We start from the raw sequence: 27130 nt of genomic DNA, 5'->3' as shown, positions 1-27130 counted from the left end.
TCTAAGTCCTTGATCATATACTCTAATCTATATGCATGCATCGGCTTCTTTACGATGATGACACAGAAATTGGAATGGATATTCTTATGTCTCTTTCCACATCAATCTTATAACCTTTCACAAAAAATGTGTGGAAGTTTTGAACAGTAATAGGTTCACCATTGATTTTAGCAACCATCGCTTTATCTTTTAGTGGAAAAGTCATTTTTGTTATAGAACTTAGTTTTGTATTCTTTCTTATTTTAGACAATTGCAATTCTTGTTATTGGGATTCGTAGTAAAACAACATTGCTTCTATATTCTCAAACAATGTTAACAACTTTCGGATAGTGTTCAATTATTATACGAAAGCAAAGGTGCATGATCAACGTTTGCTTGAAAATGTTTCTTTATATCTTTTTCAATCTCAGATAAAAAAGTTATATCGCCTGACTTTTGATTGCAAACTTTTATAATAGTCTTTTCTTTTTTTCAGAAATTTCACAACCTTACTCTTAAATTCTATAGTTGGCTTCACATGGTCGTTAGCTTTATTAATAAAAAGGGAACATGTAATAGTCGTTGAACATTTCATTGTCTTATTTATTGATTTTGACTCTGGGTTTTTCTTTACTCAAATCATTTCTTGCAAGTCATTGTCAAATCTTTATGGCTTTTTTTATGAGTTTACATGATGAGACGTTCACTTACCACTTTTGATTTAGTGTAAGTAATACTGTATCAGAAAATCCCGTTCCACCTGAACTTTAGGGCACAAATCTACCAGACGCTTTCTCCCTTTGCATTCCTTTTTAGTCCTAATAGACAGGTAGGTCTTCTTTTGCACTAAAGATTATCTTCAACATGTTAGCGGTGCTTTTTCTTTATATCACCGTCCGAGCCTGTCAACTTGAAAGTACACTATCCATTAATAACTCATAGACACTGGTTGTGAAAATGTCATACCCTAGTTGTGAAAAAAAATCTGCAAATAATTAGAAAAGCTTTCTGCCAAATAATTCTATATTTTGCAATACAATGCAAAAACCTTATATCCAAAAAATATTGTTAACTTAGCATAAGAACAGCCACAAATATTCATAAATATTAATCCTAAGCAGCATTTATTATTGACTAACATTTTTTGCGTACTAAAGTACTACTTAAGCAGTGAGTTGGCGGTGACTGAATTTAAACTTGAAACTGAACTGAAATTTGAACTGAAACTGAACTTGAACAACAAACTTTCTGTAACTAGACTTGATAACGCTAGTTATAATGAGGCCATGTGGCGCCAAATATGAATGTCTAATATTAGTAAAAAAGCTCTCTATGATCAGAGTTGGCCGCCGAGCATCAATAGTCCTCAAAAAATTTTAGTGACTAAACTCTATTACACTAGTCTGGGAAAGAGGTGGTTAGTCTTTGATAGCTTAAATGGCGCCAAATTCTAAAATATAAATTTACAAATAAAACTTGGTTCATACTTCAATCAAAAATAGGAAAAATAACTCCTCCGGTTGACACTAGTTGTCAAAAACTCAGGTGGAGTCAAACTGCTATTCTTTTCATTTACTAAGATTGCCGCACAACTTGAATCAGCTTTGGTAGATAAGAAATGTTCATGACACTAAATATTAACTGTTTGTAACACCAAGATCAATCTCACTTATTTTTAAATGTTCAGCAACAAATAATTTTTACAAGCTTTTCTTTATGCGTAATGATACAAAAACTTGGGTTTATGTGGTCCTGACAATTCCTTTTATGCAATATCACTATCCGGATAGACAAGATTAAATAATTTGTATCTTGGATTACTGATGTGTACGTTAGCACCATTAAAAACACTCCAATTTATTAGTTTAATTTTTATTAGCTAGTTTAATTAATTTGATTATAGTTATTAAATTATATGACATCTTATTTTAGTTGTACATAAACACTTGATACATTTTACCGATTGGGTTGAACTGATTTGCTTCGAAAATAATTTCTTTTTAATTTGCTTCCTAAATGTTGGTGTTTTTTGTCATGTCATAAAGGTTTGACGTAAATTATTAAAGCAGTTTTATGCAAAGATAATTTTAACAATTTATAAAAGAGAATGTCTTAGTCAATTGCAAGAAAAACTTTTCAGATCTAATTAGGTTTTTACACGAACGCACGTAGTTACCCGAACACACATAGTTACTGGATTTTAAAATACTACTTTATTTTCATTTGACAAAAATAAAATTAAAAAGTGAAAATAGCTAACTGATAATACGATTGAAACATAATCTTCTTTAGCTGAGCATTTTTCCCCCTCATTCACCAGAATTCATGTCAGTGCCACCACTACAACTAATGATATTTTTAATTTTTTTTATTTCTTTGAAGTAGTACGGGAAGTTCGTATACCTAGGGCCGGATTTTTCAATAACCCAAAAAGAATCCGGACTTGTATAAAGATGATGAAACTGATACGATCACATCTTTATACTAATTAATTTGTATTAGTATAGGTATAATGACTTAAATATAAAAGTCCGTCAAGTAGAAGGTACAATAAGCTTTTTTTTAATTGTACCTAGAACCTAATTAGGTTTAACTCCATAATCAATAGACTACAAAGATAATCACTCAGATTTTATTAAAAATTTGTTTAATTTAGCATTATTTTTCAAAAATATTATCTAGCGTTATATAGAATCTTAAAATTTTCAACATTTAAAAGTGTTTAATGTTGCTCGTTCCATTCAAATCAATAGTTTTTAAACAAGTTTTCTTTTTTTCCCGATTTTTGTTGCACGTTGAAGTGCAATAGCGTTTCCTTCTGGAGAGTCAGTGAGAATTCGACATTTACCTGGTTTTCTACCTCCTCTTTTAAATAAATGAGGTTTTGTTTTCGGAAAGAGAAAAGTCTATTTCCATTGCAGACAAATTGTTGCCTTGTACAGGAATATAATTGTCATGTGAATTTATTGATGAATCTTTGACTAACTTATTTTTTTTTTGACGGAAATAGAATTATTTGGACAATTTAATGCTGGATCTTGTCTGTCGGTTACACTTAAGCTAAAATATTCATCATCAGTTAATATGTTTTGATAAACTGGCCATATATCAGACACACGAAAACCTGCTAGAAAATTTAAAGGAGTAAAAACCAAAGGATAACATTTGCCAATGTTTTCTGCAAACTCATATATGGTGATTGGTTTTCCTGGATTTAACAGCATCCAATCACAACAAGCTGTGCTGTAATATTTCTTTAAAGGTCCAAAAACACTTTTGTCTAATGGCTGAAGGTTATGGCTGGTATGTTGAGAAAAAGTAAGCATTAATATACAATTTTCTTTAGCAAAAGTAATCCCTTCAATACTGACATGACTTTCATGGTTATCTAATAGTAATAAAACTGGCTGATCTACAGAACATTTGATATGTTCTATGGTAATGGTGATATTATGGTAAATAAAATGTTTCAAAAACTCTAAAAAATTTTTAGTATTTGTTCATCCATTTATATGAGCTATACCCTTAGTTCCTGGAGGTACTTCTTTTAGCATATGCTTTTTGAAGTTCACTCTTGGAAAAATCATCATAGGGGTATGGAATTTCCAATTGCATTCACATAGCTAATAATAGTTATATTAATCCTCCTTCACCAGAAGTTAAGCTCCCAATCTGTTTTTTGCCTTTCGGGGGTACAACCTTAACAGGTGTGTGCACATTTGTAATACCTGTTTTATCCACATTAAAGATGCATTCAGGCAAAAACATATACTTTAAGAAGACTTCAAGATATTTTGAAAAAAAAAATGAAACATTTACTTTGTTGAAACTGGTGGCTCTTGCTAAACTTGTGGATTGGGCTTCCTTAGTAAAAGAAACTTACTATTTCTTTTCATAAAATCAGAATACCACTGCTCACCAGCTATACTATTTTTATCCGAAATGTTTTTTTTTAGCATTGGCTTTGTACACTCAAAAGCACGCTTTTTAAGCTGTGGCTTTGACAGTCCATAATGCATATTGCTTGCAATGACAAGGTACTTAACTAAAGCTTTTTCTTCATCTTTAGAGAATACATTCCAAACAGCACATCGGTTAAACTATTGATATTTTGACTATTCTTCTGACAAACGTTTATATGTCTGTGGAGTGTTGTTCTGCTGATACTAAAGTGTCGTGCTGCAGTCCTAACCGGAAATCCATCCTCAATTACTGCTTCTGCAGCAAGAGTTACACTATCTTCATTAGATTTTGAACGCTTTTTTCCATTATTATACCGAGGCATATAAAAAAATTGTTAAAAAAATCTCGCATATCTTTAAAGTGAAATATAAACAAATTGCACATTTTTAAAATGTGTAAAGATAAATTTAATAAATACCAAGTTATTATCAAAATAAACAAAATTTATTTTTCATCAAAATACCTGAATGCCTATGAATTTAAAAAGTAAACATGCAATATTAAAATGATAACAAAAAAATACTTATTCCCTACTACTATTACAACTACTACAACAATAACAACAACAACAACTACTACTACTACAACTACTACAACAATAACAACAACAACAACTACACCTACTACTACAACTACGACAACAATAACAACAACAACAACTACTACAACAATAACAACAACAACAACAACAACTACTACTACAACTACTACAACAATAACAACAACAACAACTACTACTACTACTACTACAACTACTACAACAATAACAACAACAACAACAACAACAATTACTACTACAACTACTACAACAATAACAACAACAACTACTACTACTACTACTACAACTACTACAACTACTAAAATATAACAAAAATCACAGAGATTCTATTAACAAATCCGCATTGAGAGTAAACTTATTGAACACCGCATTTTGTTCTTAAGTAACAAACAAAATTAACTACTACAACCTATAGAAAAGCATTTTCTTTAGGATTGTAAATCAATTTAAAATAAAAGCAGCAAAACTTTACTTTAGACCATCAAAAAGCATTTTCTAATTATAACTTGCCGTGGCAGCGTTCTCTGAGTATCAAAAATAGGATTAAAAAATAATTTTTTTTTAAACTAAATCCCTGACTGAGATGCATAACTAAGAACATTTTAGATTTCAAATAAAGTAGGGTGGCTCTAGGTACAAGCAGGCCCTAGGTATACGAACTTCCCCTATCTATCCCGGTATTCTCATTTTATTAAAGGTGTTTTCTTTGTATGAGGAATGATTTTTTATTGAATAAGAAACACAAGGTAAAATGTTTCAACTGTTAAAAAGCAACATATTTTGAGTTTTTTTATTTCACTTTTTTACACGTCGACTGAAATTCATCATAATTTTTTTGTAATAAATTTAAGTTGTTCTTGATATTTTTATTTTCTAATTGGATTATTTTTACGCAATCGACGAGCTCATATAAGGTCGACAGCAGATTTACATATAATAATTGGTGCGTTTGGTGACTGTTTTGTAAGCAATTAGCCAACAATTTATTAAAGTCTTTATTAAGCTGTTTTTCTTTTAATGTTATTTACATCAAATATATGTAATCTAAATATGAGAACTTTAAGCATCAAGTGTGATGTTGACTGATTGTTATTATTGAAATTTTCTAAAATCTCAGTGGATAGTGCTAGTCTTAGATTTAAAATATCAGGTTTTCTAATTTTTAAAAAACCTTAAGTGTTATCAGCTTTTGGATGTGAGTATATTTTTCGCAACATTATTTAAATAATATTCAAAGATATTATTATTTGAACTCAAAGTTGAGAAAATCTCACTAATATCTTTAGAAGATATTATTGAGATTTAAAAATTCAAATTTGTTAACTTCACTTCTTGGAACGCACAATTTTATTATTTATTAAGCAATATAGATTGGTATAAGGCAATATAGCATATAGTGCCGTGAGAATTGTAAGTTCTACTTCCCATTTTTCGTGTTGAGAAAATTTAACTTTTGGTTTTTATTTATTATATTATTTTTATGTTCATAATTATATAACTTTAATATAATAATCTTATTATAAGTTTTTTATGTAACTTTTAAAATTGTTTGTTTTTGTTAATTTCAACTTTATTTAATAAAGTTTGAATTAACAAATAATTTATAAACAAACAATTTTAAAAAATTTATATAATTAATTATATAAGATAAATTGTAAAGCATAAAGAATATAAAAAAACATATGCTTTATATTAACAATAAAAACTATAAAACATTCAAATAATTACCTTTTTCATACTTTTCATTTTTAAAAGTCTGATAGATTTTTTATTTAGGGTTGTTTCATTCCACATTTTTAACATTATTCCGTGTTAAAAATTAACTTGACTCACATAGAAACTTAAACGCATTAAATACTTTATATAATATATCATTTTGAAAAGATATAATTTAACCTTATTATTTTATAGCTCTTTTCGTACAATATCTTTTTTCTTTTTTTAAATTAATGTAAAAGAATGACAATCCATTGTTAACCAAAATCCTTTTAAAAAAGCTATATAAATTATTATCAAAAAATTATAATAAACGTTAAAAAAGTATAAAACTTCAAGATACTTCTTGCAACAGAAAAAAAGTTAACTTTGCTCCCTGTTTTTATATTAATATATCATAAAAAATATAAAGGTTTTACATCAAATAATAATAGACTAAAGATTTTTTTTAATGCTAACTGATTAAAAAGCTTTTTTCATTTTAACTTTAGCGCCTAAAGCAGACACCTACTCATTTTACAGAGACTTAAGTGACAATGCCACCTTGTCTATGTCGGACGTTATTAAAATTGCTTATACACTTATTATTGGAGGTAATTTTTTATCATAGTTAAAAAACCACAAAAATAATCACATTTGTTTGGGTCAACATTGTTTTTGTTTGTATAACTGTTTTTTTTTTAAACTTTGATTTAATATTTTCAATCAATTTTGAAAACCAATGTGTTAAGTATATATTGATAAGATTTTGCGTAAATTAAGCCAACATGGTTACGTTAATATATTTTATTTTCTATGTAGAAAATAACTATGTTTTTAAAACAGTGTTTTGCAAAACACCTATAAAAAAAATTTGCATGGATCCTCATTAATAAACTCAATGTTGAGAACCATTTCTTACTTATGACATATATAAATTATATATGATTATGTTTTATGAAAAAGTCTTATGAAAAAAATTTCTCGAGTTAGTCATTAAAATTAAAGTCATTTAAATGAATTGTCCGTAAACCTTAGCTTAAATTTATCTTTTAGATAAAAGTAAGAGATTTTGGCTCTCGTGCATATATGTTTTTAAAGTAATTTTGAAAAATTTAAAAAGTTTTAAAGGCTTTAAATTCTTGGGTAAAAAAGCAAGAAGCTATCCAACTATAATTTGCTAAAGATAGGTATAAAACTTTGAGTGCTTCAATACTACATTTTTTATGTTTCCTTTCAAAAATCCGTCTAAGGGTGGTGGGGCCGTAAACACCTGCTTCGTTCAATATTTGATCAAGTCTGCTTCCAATAATATACTTTATGATTTTTAACTTTTAAAAAAGGCTAATACAATATGTAGTTTACCAAGTCAAAAAATGAAATTTTGTTTGATCTCATCGTTCTGTTGTAGCGGCATCCATTTTGAATAGAGCTAAAAAATTAAGGGTAACAATCTTTTTTTTACTCCTTTCAATTCTCTGAACAAGCTTTAACGCAGTGAAAAGGTTACTCCAATCAGTCGGTGTACATGCATCTATCAGCAGACCCTGTGTTACCGTATATGTTGGATCATCTGAAAGTAAGGAGTTAAAAGCACTCTGTATTGGTAATTTAAATTCCTTATCGATCACATTAAAAACTCCCAAATTCAATCTTTGATGTAAAGTCAAGAAAGATTTCCCAATGAACTTGGAGACTCAAAATCTTGAATGTTTTCATTATCATTAGGTGGATTTGGTATAATACAACTATGACTTAGATGAACAGGTTCATATTCAAATGTAGAATACTTTGGAGGCAGTATCTTTAGCATATTTCCTTTAGCATTCAATTTATTTTAAAATGCAAGATATGTGGTTCCATAAAAATCAGATTTTCCGTCAGCAGTGTCGTTTTTAAAGTCAATATTATCAACAGCAAAGTGCAATGGCATTCCTATTTGAATATTAGGAGGTTAAAAAATGCGCATTGATTTGTTGACATGTTTTCAATAAGAGCGTTTCCTAAACCATTTTCAATTTTCAAAACACTATCATAGGAAACAAAAAGTCCAAGATATACCAAGCAGTCTACCAGCTTCTTATTACGGGTTTTTTTATGCACATGGTATCCGAGGCCAACAGCAAAGGTGTTTTAGTAACATCTCTGAAATCATTTTACGTTTTTGAGCAATATGAGATTTGCTGCTTGCTTTTTGCTGCCTTTATAATAATTAGTGAAATGTTGTCAACACGGTTATCAAGGGATTTTTTTTTTAAATAACTTAAGTCTACATTTTGTCATAGTCCAAGAATCACCCATCTTAACAAAGAAAATAAGGACGTTGGAGTATTAAAACCAGTCAAATTTCTGTCAAACTTCCATTTTCTCTGCTGCAGGACTTCTTTTCGAATTATTTTTGCTGTTTCGAAAATTGTGGTATAATCATCCGAATTGTTTTTATAGGTATCTACCGCCTTAGCTTGGTATTTGCTAGAGCAAAGCTATTCGGACTTTCTATGGCACGGTGGTCCTTAAAAAATTATTCCGGGCACGTTATCTTGTAGAAGTTTCTTTAAGTAACGTTTATAATTTACCTCAGTCTGGTCTCTATTCCTAATTAAGTTATTGTAAGTTTTATTAATGTCGTTCATATCCATAGCAAAACCATCTTCTTTTAAGTTTAAATTGAACCAATGATTTCTACATCTGCAATAACCCGTCCAATATTATCCAATTCTTGATTTTTTTCTCAAATTGTTGTCAATTTAACAGATCTCTGCGCTTTTACCCGACACTTTAAGTGGTATTTAACATCATTTACAACAGCGTCTGAAGAATTTTTGATTATGAAGCGACTTGGAAACTTTTAATATTTTTTCTCAGTCTCTGTAAACTCAACTTTTTGAAGTTTACCGCCTTTACATTAGCAAATTGTGCAAAGTTCTTTGTTGTAGACTTTAGATTTTGAGCGTAGCATTTTTTCTTTACTTTTGACATTTGGCTTGAATCTTCTGATTATTTCATGTATTTTATGGATTCAGTTTCAGGGTTGCTAACAATAAAGTTACTTTGTTGTTTAAGCAAACGTTGCAAGCTGATACAATAGGTAAATTTTTTATAACATTCTGAACAATAAACACTTTTTTCATCCAGTTCCTTGTGTGGTATTCATCTTGCCTTTCCTTGGTAACAATCTATTGCCTCTGGGTCACGATAGGAGCACCTTTGCCTTAAACAGGCCATTAGTTTTTCAAAAGCGTTACGTGAACTTGTTTTTACAATCTGAAAAAAATTTTAGTCATTGCTAGGAGAAACTTTTAAACTTTATCAACTTAAAGAACATACCCAAAATGAAAAACATTTAAAACTCGTGTTTTAAAGGATGCGAGATGTAAAAATACATGGATTTATATTTTTACGTAGATATACGAAAAAATTATTTTAACCAAAAATATTAATTTTGAAAAACAGAAGTACTTTGTTTTTTACGATCTTTCTCCTGGCAAACAATGCATATAGTAAAATCAAAAATAAATTTTCTTCTTTTTTGTTCTTCTTCCATTTGTTACTAATATTTAATATCTAAAACAGCAATAACAAGTCGATATTCGTTTCTCAAAGCACAGAAACGTTTATAAAAACCGTTTATAAAAAGAGTTAAAACATTCGAATTGTTGCATTCTTATTGGTAGAATTTTGAAAAAATAAAATAATATTAAAACATTTGAAATGAACCAATTGAAAAGCTATGAAATATTCTATTTCATCAAAATAAAATAAAAATGTGAAAATCCGAAGGTTAAATAAAAAACACTTTTTTCAAAAATTTGTTTTACATATAATAAGTTTTATAATATAAAATAATTATTTATTAAATAATTATAAAAAAAAATGTAAAAAATGTAAATTTAGCGTTCAAAACAATACTTTGATTATATTTTAAAATCACAAAGCCCTAGTTTATCCCCGGGTAAACAAAAATTTATTTACCCCAACATCTTTTGAAGTAAAAATTTTTAACATAAACTTTTTATATTTTTTTGAACACTTGATTGATACTCTTTTAATTAAAATAACAAAAGTTTTGTATTTTTTTTTTTTTTTTGCTGCTATGGAGACCAATTACATCTTACCACGTGACATAAAAAATGAAAATTGAGTGACACCTGTCATTTTTCAAATCCTTGTTATACTAAGAACTCAAATAAGCAAAAAATTTGCTTGTAACATGTATCTGCACACGAAGGTACATAGTGGCCTGCACTATACGTAAATATTACAACATTCTGACAACTTGTAAAAAAGCTTTTCGTTTTTGATGATAACGACTAATCAGATAACGATTTTATCAGCACACCAAAACATGCAATAACCTCTATTACTCCTCGTGTTGTTACTCAATGACCCGAAGAATATTTTTATAATACAAATCGTCAATGAGCAATTGCCTTTTAGGACAGCGGGTAGTAAACATTTTCATGAAATAATGAAGCAAGCTACAAACAACAAGTATAGCCTTGTTTTATGAAAATCACTTTCTCACGATAGACTTCCTAAATTAAATAAATTCATTAGTGACCATGTGAACAATATAATTGAAAATGAAAAGATAGACCTTGGCGGTTACGCCTTTACTACTGGCTATGGACTTCTTTTTATAGTCTTGCTTTTCAATCCCTCACTCTTCATATCATTTCGAAACGTTTTTATCTTGTTAAACTTCTTGTTAGACTTCTTATTAAACTTGAGCCATTCCTAATGCACATAATGCCAAAATATTGTTGATCATTAGATACAATTAAATGTCACGCAAGCTTTAGCTAGTGTTTATAAGTGGTTAAAATTTCAATAAAGCTAAACAAGTTAGTTGGGCACCTAAGTCATTTTTCTAAGGCCACAAGTACTTTGAGAAAAATTTCAATAGAACATAAGCAACTACGAACTACACTTATCCAGAGAGTAGCAACTTTTGGAATTCTGACCTTAAAGGCAATTAAGATCCATTATTGATCAACTATGGCAAAAAACAAAATAAAATTGAAGGCTGGATGCTCACTTTTGAAGAAGCTAATATCATAAAAGGTATTATTGAATGTCTTGACCCAATTGATTAAATTTCTCAATTTTTAAGCTCTGAAAATTACCAAACAATTGGAAAACTAAGTTTTTTTTAGATGTGTCACAAATATAACTCAATTTCAAAAGCGTTTTCTAGATTGTGGTCATAGATTACTTGAGTATTTAATTGAACATTTACATGATCTAAGACAAACGGGAAAAATTATCTTTGCACTTGACGAGAAAAGATACAAAAATGTCATTGTATTGATATTGTATTGACATGTAATTGATGGAGTTGCACACAAAAACGCAGATATTATTGAATATTGGAAGACCAACCGTAGAGATTTCCTTATCTCAGCATCTCTGCTTCACCAGCTAAGTCCAAACAAGTATTTTCAACGGCTGGTAATATTGTGTCGTAACGAAAAACTAACCTTAGCATTGATAATATTGAAATAATAGTTTTTATGAAAGAAAACTTGAAGGAGATGGAGAAATTCACCTGTCGTAGGTATGAAGAAGGTAAAAAAAAAATTAAATACAACAAACCTACTTTCTTATAAGTAATGAACGTTTTTTATTGTTGTTTTTGATAAAAATCTGCTCCAAATAGTACAAAAATAGATAATGTTGTCATCAGGTTTAACAAGTAGATAGATCACAGAAATTCAGTTAAAAATAAAAAATATTTAAAAAAATGTACGCAAAATATATAAAAACATGAAATTAAATATTAAGTAAAAAATGCATCGTTAAGCTAAACAACATTGTGTAGATTTAGTGACCAATATACTAACAAAATTTTATTAATTTATTTTAAAGTATAAAGTAAACGAGTATAAGAGTAAACAAAAAAAAAGTAGTTAACGGTTTAATAACTTTGATTTATTTGCATTTATCAAAAACTAAAACAAATAATATTTAAAAATACAAAGCACTGTATTTTATAGAATTTTGTGCTCTGTTCAAAGCTGTAAAAATTATTTCTAAAAATTTGTTTTTGCCTAAGCAAACTTTAAGGTTCTCACCCTAGCAAAAAAAAATGTTTTTTTCAAGAAAATTAACTTTAAAACTCCTAAAACTAAAATTAAATTTGTTTAAATTAAAAAGGCTGTTTTCTAGAAATTTCCAGAAATAAGCAAAAAACCGAGATAAATATTTTTCGGGAGAATAGTAGTGCTTATTGCTCACACTTATGCATTAAGATGAGCGCGGCTAAATCATTCGATAATTATTAATTAATTAAATGCTTTTCGGGGGAGGAGTAATGCTAATAGCTAACATATATGCATTAAGATGGGCGCGGTTAATTAATTAATGATTATTAATTAATTAAAACGTAAATAAATATGATAGCGTTTGTTATCTATCTATCATCATCTAATATCAGTCAGCATCAAACTCCAACAATCCGCAACTTCAAAATTTTATAACAACACTAGTGACTCTGCTTAAACGTATCAAATGTTGCAACACATTACTGACTCTTAGGCAATTTGAAAAATGTTTCTCAGCGCCACCATGTTGACACACAAAAAAGACCAAAATAATCAACATTCTGAAAGTTGAAGGCCAGTGTCTATTTTGTCTAAGGTGCTCGAGAAATTAAATTAAGGAAGGGGAGGCCAAAAAGTCAAAGTAATTAAAGAAACGCAAGACTTCAGTGAAGCTTCAGATGAAACTCAGCAAGTGCAACATTAAAAAAAAACGAGACAAGTCAAAGATATCAAAAGGTGCAAAAGGTGTTGACAAGTATAGGAAGACCCAGTGCCTCAAAACAACATGTGATACCAACGCGAAGCTTTTAGTTGTAAATCTTTGTTTTAGTTAGTCGATTGTGTTTACCCAAAAAATGCAAGTTTGGTGAAGAGTTTTTTTTGCATAAAAAATGCCGCGGACCTGCTTCTGACCATGAAACAACTCATATTTATTTATTTAGCAAATTTTTTGTGATTATAATGGTTTTTTTGTAAACTTAACTTTTGATAAGATTAGTTTCCATTTTATTTTTAATTAATTAAGCTTGATTTTCTTGATATTTTAATTGTTATTAAAACTTAACTAATCTACTTTCCCTAATTATAAGGAAAAAAGTAAACGTACTTCTTTCTTCATTAAAATCGATTCTTTTTTTAATTTTGAAAACCTTTTTTCTCAATTTTTATATATTTATGTAATATAAAAAATTCAATATAAAAAAAAAAAAAGAAAAAAGAGATAAAATATATTTTCTTATAAAAAGTTATTGAACTTAAAGCTAAATTGTTTGCTCTTACCTCAGTTTACTGTATATTCACTAACGCTTATACGCTGAACGATTATTTATTCGTTCAACAAACAAGCGGGAAGCATATTTGAAACCCTTTTCAGGCTCAGAAATAGGCAGCGGTATGCGCAATCTGATTGGTTAGTTTTGAAAGAGAGGCATGTTAATGGCAGATGATAAAATTTGACTATGCTGCGGTTCTTATAAGATAGATTTTTCAAAACAGTTTTATTATTTATCTAATAAAATTAATAGAATACTGCTGTACTTGTAAAATATAGACAGTAACTCCAAAACTTCCATTATGAGATATTCTTAAAAAGCAAAAGACGTATTTGGCTAACAAGTCAGTTTTGTTACATGTCAGAAACTCTTAATATCATCAATTGACTTCAAAAAAAAAGAGTTTTCCTGAGGTTTTAATGATTTTTTAAATTTTTTATTTAATTATCATAATGAATTTAATTATCATAATGAATTTAATTATCATAATGAATTTAATTATCATAATGAATTTAATTATCATAATGAATTTAATTATCATAATGAATTTAATTATCATAATAAATTTAATTATCATAATGAATTTAATTATCATAATGAATTTTATTTAATTATTCTAATGAAAATTAATCAGGAATGAATTTAAAGAGGAAGGAATGTATTGACTTATGTGGATTTTACCCAGAATACGCATATCCCTTTATATGCGTATTCTGGGTAATACTAATAAGCAAAAAAACCATTTTGGAAAAAAATGTGACTTTTTGATGACCGATTCAATAAAAATCGAAACTAGCAGATTTAAGAAATAAATTTCAAAATTCATAAACTAAGTTTATCAATAAAAGTCTTGTGTTTTTAGCAACACTGAAAATTTATTTTAATTCAGTATTCTTCAGAGCATTTAAACGGTATAAAACTTTGTTTGATCAAGAGAATTTTTACTCGTAAAATCTCGAAATATCAATAAAGTTTATCTGTTGATGGAGATTTTATCTGTTGTTAATTTTAAAAAATGGTAAAAAAAATGCATGTGTTAAAGTAAATTCAAAAAAATCTACAAATGTGCTTTCGTATAATATAATTTCATTGGCCTTGAAGCATATTCAAATACAAAATTTATATGCAGTTGTACCAGACTGCTGATGAAGTACTTTATGCATATAAAGTTTATATGCAGTTTTACCAGTCTACTGGTGAAGATATACAGCTTTAGCAGACTACTGGTGAAGAACTTTATTTAAAATTATTGATTGTATAAGATTTTTACAAAACCCTAATGTTCAACTCTTAGAGGATTACAAACATTCCGATAATTTCCTTTTTAAACAAGAACTCGAAAATGAGTTAAAGTGCAACCAGTACTTAAGCTATAAAAATTTTAAACAATCATTTGAACAATTATAAATAAACATGCTTCAATAAAATTAAAAATGCTTTGAGCATATCAAGAACCGTACTCAGCCAAAACTCTTCGAAAAACAATCATGAAACAATTAGAGTCAAAAAAAAAGTCACAAAACGAAGCAAGACACTTATAAGTTACTATTCATATAAAACATAAAAAAATTTTGCAGTAAGTTATGTAAAAAAGAGCAAAAATTCTTTTTCAGTAATCTTTAAGTAAATAACATTACTGGTAACAAACTATTCTTGAAATTACTGGTAACAAACTGTTCTGAACATTACTGGTAACAAACTATTCTGGAAAACTATAAAATTTAAAATTCTTTTTTTCTAAATCAACACATGATTCTCACGGTTTAAAAATTTTGGGGTGAATCATCAACAAAAACACTCGAAAAAGTCCATTGAAGGAGTGATAAAATGGACCCTCGGGATACTATTGCAAGTGTTGTAAAAGCAACCATTATCGTCCGAGAAAGAAATTTCAATTTTAATATTTTTATAGTTAAAAAAGGCTTATATTAGGAATTTTTTTGAAAGGGTTTTATGAAGTAAAAACATTTTTATAAGCTTTTATTGACATTTTATTGTAAATATAGAATAAATATCAATAAACATTCTTAAAAACTCTAAAAAAAATTGCTTTTTGTCCTACAAAACTAGAACCTACCACATCTCTAATGTTGAACAACATTTTTGTTTTGATTTCTTGTTAATCAACAACATAGTTTTAAGTTCATCATTTTTGTTCTAGTATTCAAACTAAAATTAATAAAATTTTGGTAAGTGTTTTTTCACTACTTTTTGCCCAACGTATTGTTTTTCATTAGTTACATTTTGTTCTATTTATTCGTTTTAAATTTCAGGCAAAGCTAATCCAACACAACTATTTAAGGATCCTCTTCCAACCGAAAGCCTTGTGACACTTTAACTTAACACTGGTTTGTCTAACAACCAGATGAGACAACTTGCTTCAACTCCTTAACTCTGCAGGCCAACAAAAAATTGTTGAGCCATATTTTGCTAGAAAACTTGCAGAGCAAGGAAAGCTGCTTAAAGATTACTTTTCTGTCATTAAAATTAAATGTTCTGACATTGACAACTTTAGAGATATTGTTCATTGTGTTGATATTGGCAGCCTTCTTCAATTTATGGTATTAGCAAGATCTGTCTCCGAGGAACATCTAATTAAATTTGGATTTCATGGTGAAGGTGACTTTCTTCAGATGAGTCTGGGCATAATCAAGGTAGCCCCAGAACCAACTAGCCCCGTCCTGAAAACTCCTTAGCTTTGTACTTCTTCCTTCAAAGATTCTGGAGTAAAGAAACAGCTGATTATAGCAATCTCTGAAGGAATGCAAGAAAACTATGAGAACATTAAAAACCTGTTAAAACTCACCAAAACTGATGCCTTTTCCTTTGTCTTTCTTATGATATGAAAGTTGCAAACATTCTTTGTGGACTTCAGTCTCATGCTAGCAAACATCCTTGCTGTTGGTGTGATGCAGACTCTTCAAACCTTGGAAAATGTGATGCTCTGAAAACTTTTGTAAACATCAGAAAGACTCACCAAGCTTTTGTTGCTGAAGGAAGTAATGCAAAGGCTGCTAAATGCTTTGGAAATTTCATGTACTTGCTCAATATTTTAGATGAAACACTCATTCTAAAAGCAATACCACCGTTGGAACTTCACCTACTGATGGGTGTGGTCAGCCACCTTTTCAAGAGTTTGAGCAAAGTTTAGCCAGAGGTCAAAGAATGGCAAAAGGTTTTAAACATTCCTCTCCAACCCTTTCATGGAGTACATTTTCATGGAAATCATTGTCAAAGGCTGTTGAAAAATATTGATATTCTTCAGCAAAAAGTTGAAGCAGCAGCTGTAAATGCAGCATTTCTCTATATTGAAGCATTCAGGCAATTTGATAAGTTAGTTACTGCATGTTTTGGAACCCATCTGGATAAAAATTTTCAAGAATATAATGAGAATTTCAAAGGTGCATACCTTGCACTTCCAGTCTCAATCACTCTAAAAGTCCAAATTTTGTTCTTTCACATGGCCCAGTTCATCTCTCTGAGCCATCAAAGTCTTGGAGTATACAATGAACAAGCCACTAAGGCTCTTCATGCAAACTTTAAGCCTCAATGGCAATGATTCAAAAGACATGCACTTCACCCAGTGCATGTCTTTTGAATCATTGCCATTGAGGCTTGGACTGCAATTACTTAACTGTGTTGGTGACTACAACAGCAAACATGTATAGTAGTCAAAATCAAAACATATAAGAGTGGAAAACGTGATTTTATTAGAATTCAGATGTTTTAGCTGTTATTATTATATTAAGAGAATCAATAACATTATTATATTAAGAGAATTAAATTGTAAAATTATACAGAAATTTGCTTTGTTGCTCTTGCTTTTTCAGTTGTTTTGTTAGAAAATACACATTTTTAAAAAAAATCAGAGTTGGATAAACTAAGAGCTTTTTAGTAGTAAAAGATTTAAAACTTAGCCAGTATTCAGAAGAACAAAAGTTCTAATTTCTCTCACGGATGGTAATCGTTGATTTTAAAATCAGTTGTTATGATATCCTATGGGTATGTAGTACCATCCCTTCAAAGGGTTTTTTTGGGTGTTTTGTTGATGACTCACTCCAAAATTTTCAAACCGTATTTTACAATCTGTATACAAGTCCAAGGAAATATTATTTCAGATGACTAAATAATTACCAAATATTTAATAAATTATTTAATAAAAGCGTAAAAGTTATATCTATTGAATCTGATACTAATCTTATAACCATTGTAGCCATAATAGAAAAGTATAAAAATCACCAAAATGTTTTTCTGATAAAACAAAATTTTAAAATCAATAACCCTTTTAAAGTAAGAAAATATGATCCTAAATCTTTAATAAAAAATAAAATTAACCAACTTAATCCAAGGAAAAGTAATACTCTCGATAGAATTACGGTAAAGGCAAAGAAGTTTAATTATGTTCAAAATACTTATTAAACATATGCAAAATCGAGGTGGTAATAAACAACATTTATCCCTTTAGAAAAACTGTAGACCTATCAAATGTTTAGCCCTGTGTTTCAAAGATATTTGAGAGGTTATTACAATCTTAAGTTCTTAAACACATATCAGTTTATTATCTCCTTGTTTTTGCGGTGATCGAAAAAGTTTTAGCACATTAAATGATCTTATTAGACTAATTGAAATATGAAAAATCTCCCTTGAAAATAAAGGTTTTGCTGCTGGTATTCTTATGGATTTATCTGATACTTTTAGTTCATTAAATCATGAATTACTAATTGCTAAACTTAATGCTTATGGTTTTAACTGAAATGCCTTGAGATTATTAAAAGCTATTTAAATGATCGATACCGAAGAACAAAAATAAAGACATCATATAGCTCTTAGTCAAAAGTATTACAAGGTATCCCGCAAGGTACACCTTATGTAATAGAGAAGAACGTGCGTGTTCTATTCAATAAATTTTAGAGTAACACTAAGTTGATTGTAAAGTGGTTCAAGTTCAACTGTCTAAAACTTAATCCTAAAAAATGTCATTTATTAGTTGCACTTTGGGCATGTACTGATACTGGGCACATACTGATTGTGTTCAAATTTGGGAATAAAATGATATTAAACTAGGGTCATGGCACCCCCTACCGTGAAGAAGCACCTACCGTGGTTTTTGAAAAAATCAGTAAATATTTTATGTTTTTTTTTTTAGTTTATCTTTTTAGTATTGTTTTATACAAAACTAACTTATTTCACTAATAAATAATTTTTAAAAAGATGTGTTTTTAAAGATTTGAGATGTTTTTTTACCCGCAAATGATTTTTTATTGCTTTCTTAAGAAAATCTTTAACAGTAAAAAAAAGTTTGTCTAGTTTTTTTACGGCTTAAAACTTATATAATTTTTTTTTGATAAAAGTTTAAAAAAGTTGTAAAAAAATTGAATATTTCAAATTTTATCAAAAAATATTAGTAATTTTTGTATAACATTGTTTAATCTTTTACACGGTAGGTGATTACGAAAATTATAATAGTTAGCACTAACCGTTTATAAAAATATTTTTTCGGACGTGTTTTATTTTGTGAAATTTTCTCTCTAAAAACCATTTCAGTTCAACTCTATTACCAATTAAAGGTAATTTAACCCTAGGGATTATTTATTTTGGTATATTCTTTATACTTTCTTTATTATGTGAAATGAATTCGATTAGAAAGATGCAAGGTTCAAAAAAGAAAAAAAATATGCAGCACTTAGAGCTTTAAATAAAGGTGAAAAATTTTATGTGTCAGCAAAAAGTTTAATGTTCCTGGAAGTACCTTACGCGACAAATTATCTGGTAAAAGCCAACCCAAACGGCAAAACTCTGGCTTTAAATCATATCTTGGAGATGAAATAAAGAATGAATTGGTTGCTTTGTTAATGCAGAGCGCTAACATGGGTTTTGCGATAACAAAACAGTTATTAAATAAGACGGTATAAAAAATAGTTTTAGGGCGAGGTATAAAAACACCATTTAAAGATGATATCCCAAGTAAAAACTGGTTTTATAAATTTATGCGTCGTCATAAAGAATTATCGCAAAAATGAGCAAATCATATTACTCGAGCTAGAGGTCTTATAACTGAAGCATCGATAAGAAAATGGTTTAATGAGGTGTATGAATAATTAGGCGATGATGCGCAATACCTTAATGAACCATCTCGTGTTTTTAATTTAGACGAAACTGGTTTTGAGTTAGCATCAAAAACTGGAAAAGTAATTGGCAATAGAGGAAGAAATGTTTATGAAGAATGCAACAACAGCGATAAGGAAAACCTTACAACTCTATTTTGCGTAAATGCAAATGGTGAATTTGCACCATCATTAACATTGTACATGTATGCTCGAATGCCAAAAACTATTGCTGCTGCTGCACCACCCGGTTGGGGACTCAGTAAAAGAGACATCGGCTGGATGACCGCCGAATGCTTTTATGAGTACTTCACAAGTTAGTTTTAGTACCATATTTGAAATCTATTAACACACAACTACCTATATATATGCTCATGGATGGAAATCGCTTGCATCTGTCTAAAGAGCTCGTCCTGTATTGCTCTTCGGAAAGAATTCATTTGATTTCGTTGTTTCCTAATGCTACACACATCTTACAACCATTAGATGTGTCAGTTTTTGGACCAACGAAAAAAAAATTGCAGAACGTTTGTCGGCAATTTAAATTGGATAATGATTTTAATGAAATTTGCAAAGAAAATGTATATATGTTGTTGAATAATTTTGCTATGGATCCAAATATGAAAAAAAATATTTTTAACGGATTTAGGTCGACAGGAATATTCCCATTTAATGCAAACAATGTTGATTATAAAAAAGTAATTCAACGTGTTAAACTGAATTCCACAATTAATAATAATAAAACGAATCTTTCAAGCCATAATAACGTGGGAAAATTATTTGAAAACAGCGTTGCACCTGAAGTATTGCTACAGTTTGAAAAAACTGGAAATAAAGAATGGGGAGGTAAAACTGACTTCAGAGAATTATTTAATTTTTGGAATAAACTTAAGTTTAACGATAGCTCTAAACAAACCATAAATTTAATAGAAGCCAACAATAATGTATTGAACAATGAAATCGATAAAGAATCGTATTTAGATATTAGCAGTACGCAAAATAAAATCGTATCTAGTAATGTTAGCGAATTTGGAAAAAGCGTAATAATTGATAAATCCGGTAAAAGTAAATCAGCAGCAGATCCACCAGATTCAAATAAACAAATAATAAAAAATGTGAACCCATTACACGACTTTCTTTTATGGCCAAAACAACCAATCACGAAAAAAAAGCCGAAACAAGTTGAACGATTACTGAGCGTTGTAACTTCATCCAAATGGTTAGAGATTCAAATAACTAGAGAAAATGCAAAGGAAGTAGAAGGTATCAAAAAAATTGAACGTAAAAATAAAGCTGCTGAAAAAAAAAGAATTGAAAGAAAAAGAAAAACAAGAAAAATCGAAAAGAAAACAAGCTGTAACAAAAGAAAATAAAAATAAAAGACAAAAAAAAAAAACATTTAAAAAAAAAATTTAAAAAGAAAAAAAGATTAAATTCCGAAAAAAGCTTTGGTGGATAATTTTGTAACCAATGTCTTCTTTGTTTTGTAATCATATTAAATTTATGTTTTTGTTTCTCGATTTAAATATATAAAAGTAAAATTAAAATATACGATTTTTTTCATACACGGTAGGTGGAGAATCGATTACGGTAGGTGGTGCTTTATCACGGTAGGTGAAGAAACGTACTAGATCTTACATAAAATTAAAAATAACATTGAAAGAATAACTTTACTCAAGTTCGAATTATATAACTTAATAATTGAGTATAAAATATTAACTCGAAAACCCTAAATAAAAATCGGTTATGGTTTTGGAGTTGAGAAGATTTGAAGTTAAAAGTTTTCTTAAATCCGCGGTAGGTGGTACCATGACCCTACTTGGAACAACAAATAAATGATATTAAACTACGTAAGGGGCCTTCGATTAATATACAATGATTATGAGTAGACATTCGAAAAGCCTTTAGAAAAAGAGAACTTTGTCTCAGTAAATCATAGAAATTTGCATTTATTAACTAGAGAAATGTTCAAAATAAAAAATGATCCTTGTGATAGCTCACTAAGTGACATTACATTTGCTAATAAGAAAATGCTCAATACTCAAAGTAACGTTTCCTTTAGTACGCTCGAATTAAATCAGAATTGTACGCAGAACATTCACTTCGCAATCTGGTACCATTAATTTGGAGCTTAATCCCAAGATACGTCTCAACCAACATTATAAAATTTAAAAAAAAAGTTAGAATGCGTGAAGCAATAAATGCTCATGCAAAGTATGTCATGAATAAGAGAAAGACAAAAAAATTAGAATAGCAAATTTACAAATGGTACATGGTCACCACCATCGGTTTATATAGTTCAGTATTTTGCGGTGACTTGTTTATATAATATATTTGTAAAATCTAATGTTGTTAAATAAAGTTAATGATGTTAAATAAAGTTTAATAAATTATGCTAATATTTGGAACTTTGTTTGGCGCACTTATCCCAATTTTTGCAATGCTTCGCACTTATGTCAGTGTTTTCAAATTCTTTAGGCGCACTTATGCCAGTTTTTGCAACGCTTCGCACTTATGTCAGTTCACAATTATGAAATTTGCGCTTATTTAGCCTTCCGTGATAAACTACATGAAAAATAAAAACTAATTCCAAAAAAAAATACATTGCAATATACGTTTAATTTACAGTACTACAGCCGTTTTTCAAAATACCTTAGGATGTTTTTTGCGTTATTCGAGAAAAAAAGCAATAAAAAAAAATAGAAGTAGAAACTATTTGTAAAACTTGTTTTGAAACTAATAACTTTTATAAATTTTTTTATAGTTTTTCAAAAATGTTTATTTAACAAAGTTTGTAGGCATCAAAACTAGTTTATTTTGTGAAAAAAATAATTTAAATTTTTTTTACCTTAAGGGGATTTTGAAAAGCGGCTGTAGAGTTGCTTATAGAATTTTATAAACAGCAAAAAATTTGGAGTTTTTTGTCACAACTTTTTGGCTTTTGACTGAAAATAAATATAATATTTACTAATCGATCCTTTAACGTGACTACACGGTAAAATTATTTTAAAAAAATGATAAGTTGCAACGAAAGGAAGAAACTTGAAACCTTAACCATGCAAAAATTTATAAAGAAATAAAAAAATTCAAAAAATATATATTTATAATTAATTCATATTTTATTTTCACAGAAGATTTCAATTTTGTTGGATGCTCTCTAGATTTTAATATTGCTTGACAATGACGAGACATTGAGTCAACTAAGAACATCTATTTACAGATATACGGATTGTCCGCAAAATGTCACATTTTCCTGACAATCCAAAATCAATATGAATAATTATTTTTTTTTATGGTTGGCTTTTTGGCCTTCAATTGATAATCAAGATGTTTCCGAATATGTTCTATAAGATTTAAATCTGGGCTTTGTGAAGGCCAGTCCAAAACTTATGGCAACACAATATTTTTAATTATCTCTTACTTTATCTATACATTCTGATCCATACGTCTTCAGTGCAATAAAATAATTATCTATGCATTTTGATATATCTTTCTGATACGTTCCAGTGCAATAAATTGATTATCGATACATTCTGATGTTATTTATTCATTCATGATTATCTATACATTCTGATCCATTTCGTCTTCAGTGCAATAAAAATGGACTAATAAAATCTTGACTGAAAGATCCTAAAACCATTTGGTACTAAGAAGCAAGTCTTTCAACTTTTGGACGTCTCACACACTTGATACCATCGCTACCAAAAATGCAAAATTTTGATTCGTCACTGAATGAGATTTTTAACCATTCCTTTAAAATCCAATACAAAGATTTTTTTAAATTTTCAAATAGGAAGCCAACAAAACAAATTATAATGACACAGAGAACATTTGTAGTATTAATGTTGTACTTAACACCATAGTTCTTGCTCAAAATGTCATTTAATTCAACAGCATTTTTGCGAGGATTTCTCTTTGATTTTCTTAACAAAGTTTTGTCTTGATATTCAGTGATTACCTTTGATTTGCCTGAACAATACTTGTTTTCAAGAGTCCTTTAGTCTCTATATCTCTTAACTAGCATGCTAAATATCGATTCAGCCACATTATAAAGCTCATTCCTACATCACGTATTATTAATTTTTATCTTACTTGACAAATCCTTTGACTTTCTCATTATTTATTAAATTTAAATTAAGTTAAAAGTTATCTTCAGTAAATATGTAAATATAATGCAGTAAATATGTAAATATGGTGCTGTTTATGAACTATAGCACAATTGAGGGGATGAGAAGCCAAGAGGTACAAGTAACATTTTTATAATTTTTGAGTTAAGTGCAGAATTGGATAAAAGAGGGAGACAAAATTTCATGGCCAAATTTACTAGCCACTTTACTAAGCCAAAAAAGCGTTGAAAATTGGTTGATTTTTTGGTTAAAATAGAAACGCAGATCTTCGTTGAGACCAAACGTTAGGTCAATGTTGAAAAGAAACCAAAAATCAACGTTAGATTAACGTTGATTTAGCGTTAGTATTAGCAATATTAGTTTAATTTATTATATAGCAATAATAAGTTAAATTATTGAAACAAGTTGTTGAAGAAAAAAATTAGATAAGTGTTTTTACTAGCATATTAACATATATATATATATATATATATATATATATATATATATATATATATATATATATATATATATATATATATATATATATATATATATGTATATATATATATATATATATATATACATATATATATATATATATATATATATATATATATACATATATATATATATATATATATATGTATATATATATATATATATATATATATATATATATATATATATATATATATATATATATATATATATATATATATATATTGGTTTATTTATTTATTTTAAACAGCTGACGCAATAGTTACTTATATGGATCCTTCAAACGAAGCATACGATGCTGACGCTTGCATCTTTACGTGCTTACAAAATGCTGATTGTTATTCTCTAAGTTATTCTCAAGTCGGAAATTTATGCATGTTATTTAACCTCAATATCAGATACAACCAAAATTTTTTTACCAGTAATATAAAGTGGGACAGTTATTTATTATAAGTTGAAACAAACAAGCATTATTTGATGTTTTTATTAAAGATTGTAACACAATTGAAAAGCGTTTTTCTAAAAGGGAGCCAAGTCATCATTTTCTTAAACTGAGTTTTTTCAACATACGGATTCCTTATTGTAAAAAGTACAAATCTAACTATGTTAACATGAATAAAACAGTTGTGGATTATTGACATTCAAAAAGTTATTCGCCAGTAATTATTTTTGTCAAAGCAATTTAGAAAAATTTTAAATTTTTTTTTAGAAAAACACTATTTGACTACAGGCTTCCAGAAAGGATAATTAAGATGGATGATTTAACTTTTAAACTATTTATCAACATGGTTAACTGCATAAGCTGCAAAAGTAAAAAGATAGGCTACTCATTACGTACCAGTGCTGGATAACTGCCAAAATTGCTATGTTTACTTATAAAATCATAATCGTCCTAATTATCCGGTTTTTCTTTTGTCTATAGAAATTGTTAATTAGTTTTATTATTTATAAAATAAAAAGTTGCTGTCATAGTTTATTTAAATATTAGTTATTTCTAGCTGTTCATAATGCCAGTAAATAAATTTTATATAATTTGTGACTGTTAAAAAAATTAAAACAAAGGAAAATTAAAAAAAAAAAAACCGCATTATAGACCAAAATGAAAACGAAATTATAAATGAAATAAAAATTGGAAAAGGGCTTTAAAACAATGTAATTAAAAAACCGTGTTTAGTTTACAAATGGTTTATAAATGAATCTATTATACTATAATAATTACTTTTATTATTAATGTAACTATAATAATCTTTATTAGCAAATTATTTGTTTTATATATAAATTTTAATTAAATGTTGTATATATAAGATGTAAAAACATGTAGAAAACACTTTTGTTTTGTAATACACAAATGTGTCGCACAATTTTTATTAACTAGTTACCCACAATTAGTCCTATGTCACAGTACCACTGAGGTTTGATAGTAAATATTTTATGAAAAGTTATAACTGCCTTTATTAAATTGCTGAAGGAAATAAACAGTAAAGAAATAAATCGTTAAAGAAAATAAGTCATTATAGGGTGTCACCAATCCACATACATTTTGTTTTCAACTTTCAGCTGGCCTGAGAGCGCCTTCTATATGGGGTTACGCATCAAAGTACTTTCCTATGTTAGTTGTAAAATCTTTTTTTTTTTTCGCAAAATAATTGATATGTTCAAATTAAATGATATTTTGACCTAATTGTGCGTCAATAAAAAACATCTTTATAACCAGAAATACTTTTTATGATTTGATGAAAATTTGTTAAAATGTGGCCTATCCCCTTTTTTCATAGCATAAAAATCTCAGCATTTTCTATAGTATTATAACTAAATTTTATTTAAGAAGATTACATTATTATATAAATTTTTACTCGTCTCTTGAAACCTGTTGAATACGTCGCATAGGTTTTCAAAATTAAGTGAAAAAAAGAAATAATCAAACTCTTTTTTTAAAACTTTTTGTTCTTTAATTTTCTAAAAAATTTTAAGAAATAGCTCAGGATACTTATTTATTAATTTATCACTCTTTAGTAATAATTTTTACATAAAATTAAAATTTTTAATTTCTTAAGTTAATAAGATAATAGTGTTTATTGATAAAAGTTATTAAAATACTCAACCATATTCAATGATTTTCTGCAGCATAATCTTCAATTATTTATAGAGTGTTGAATATTCCAAACGAAAAACCAATGATTTTATGCAACCTAATTTTTAATTTCTCATCTGGTCTTTAATATATCATCCTAATCTTTAATATCTTTTTTGAAATAAAGTTAAAAAAAAAAGAAGTTTAAAAATCTTCCCGTCTACTCCGGAATAATTGCTGTTTAGCTTTTAAACTCAACAACTGTTGATAAAAATCTTGATGAGCAGTTACAACGGGTTGTTACTATAGGGTCCCAAAAATAATTTGTGACTAATAAAATCCTTTATATGGAAAAAAATGTTAACTTAGGGTGTTGCGTTTGCTAACACCCAAAACTAACGATGCTAAAGCGAAGCTTGAGAAAAGATAATCCGCAATCAATTCTGAGTATTACAAAATAGCAACTAAAAAGTCATTGAATTTAAAGGCATTGATTCACAAGACCTGGCATATCTTTTCAATGAGAAAGAACATAAGCTATGCTAGAATCTTTTTTTCCGTCCGAGGTTATCACTGCAAGCAACCATGCAATCACAGACAAATATTACTTTATATATATATATATATATATATATATATATATATATATATATATATATATATATATATATATATATATATATATATATATATATATATATATATATATATATATATTAAAAAGCTATTCAATTTAGCTATTACACTGATATGCTATATTCAATTCTTGGACCTCTGTTATTTTACATATAACATTTTTATATGTAATTTTTATTTTTCCTTCCGGAGGTTGAAATT

At 28.3% G+C, this 27130-nt stretch overlaps 1 protein-coding gene across 1 annotated transcript in view; it reads left to right on the top strand.

Annotated features, from left to right (window-relative positions):
- Positions 1-25156, top strand: part of LOC105848540 (uncharacterized) — a 55792-nt gene extending 30636 nt beyond the window's left edge. Inside the window, exons 3-4 of the mRNA XM_065815450.1 lie at positions 6709-6810; positions 24473-25156. Of these exons, the coding sequence (XP_065671522.1) occupies positions 6709-6810; positions 24473-24675 (305 nt within the window). The 3' untranslated portion in view covers positions 24676-25156. The remainder of the gene's footprint in view (positions 1-6708; positions 6811-24472) is intronic.
- Positions 25157-27130: the final 1974 nt, after the last annotated feature.

Source organism: Hydra vulgaris, chromosome 13 (genome assembly GCF_038396675.1).
Source record: "Hydra vulgaris chromosome 13, alternate assembly HydraT2T_AEP".
Lineage (NCBI taxonomy): Eukaryota > Metazoa > Cnidaria > Hydrozoa > Anthoathecata > Hydridae > Hydra > Hydra vulgaris.
The sequence above is the reverse complement of the archived record's forward strand: the minus strand, read 5'-3'. Positions and strand labels throughout refer to the sequence as shown.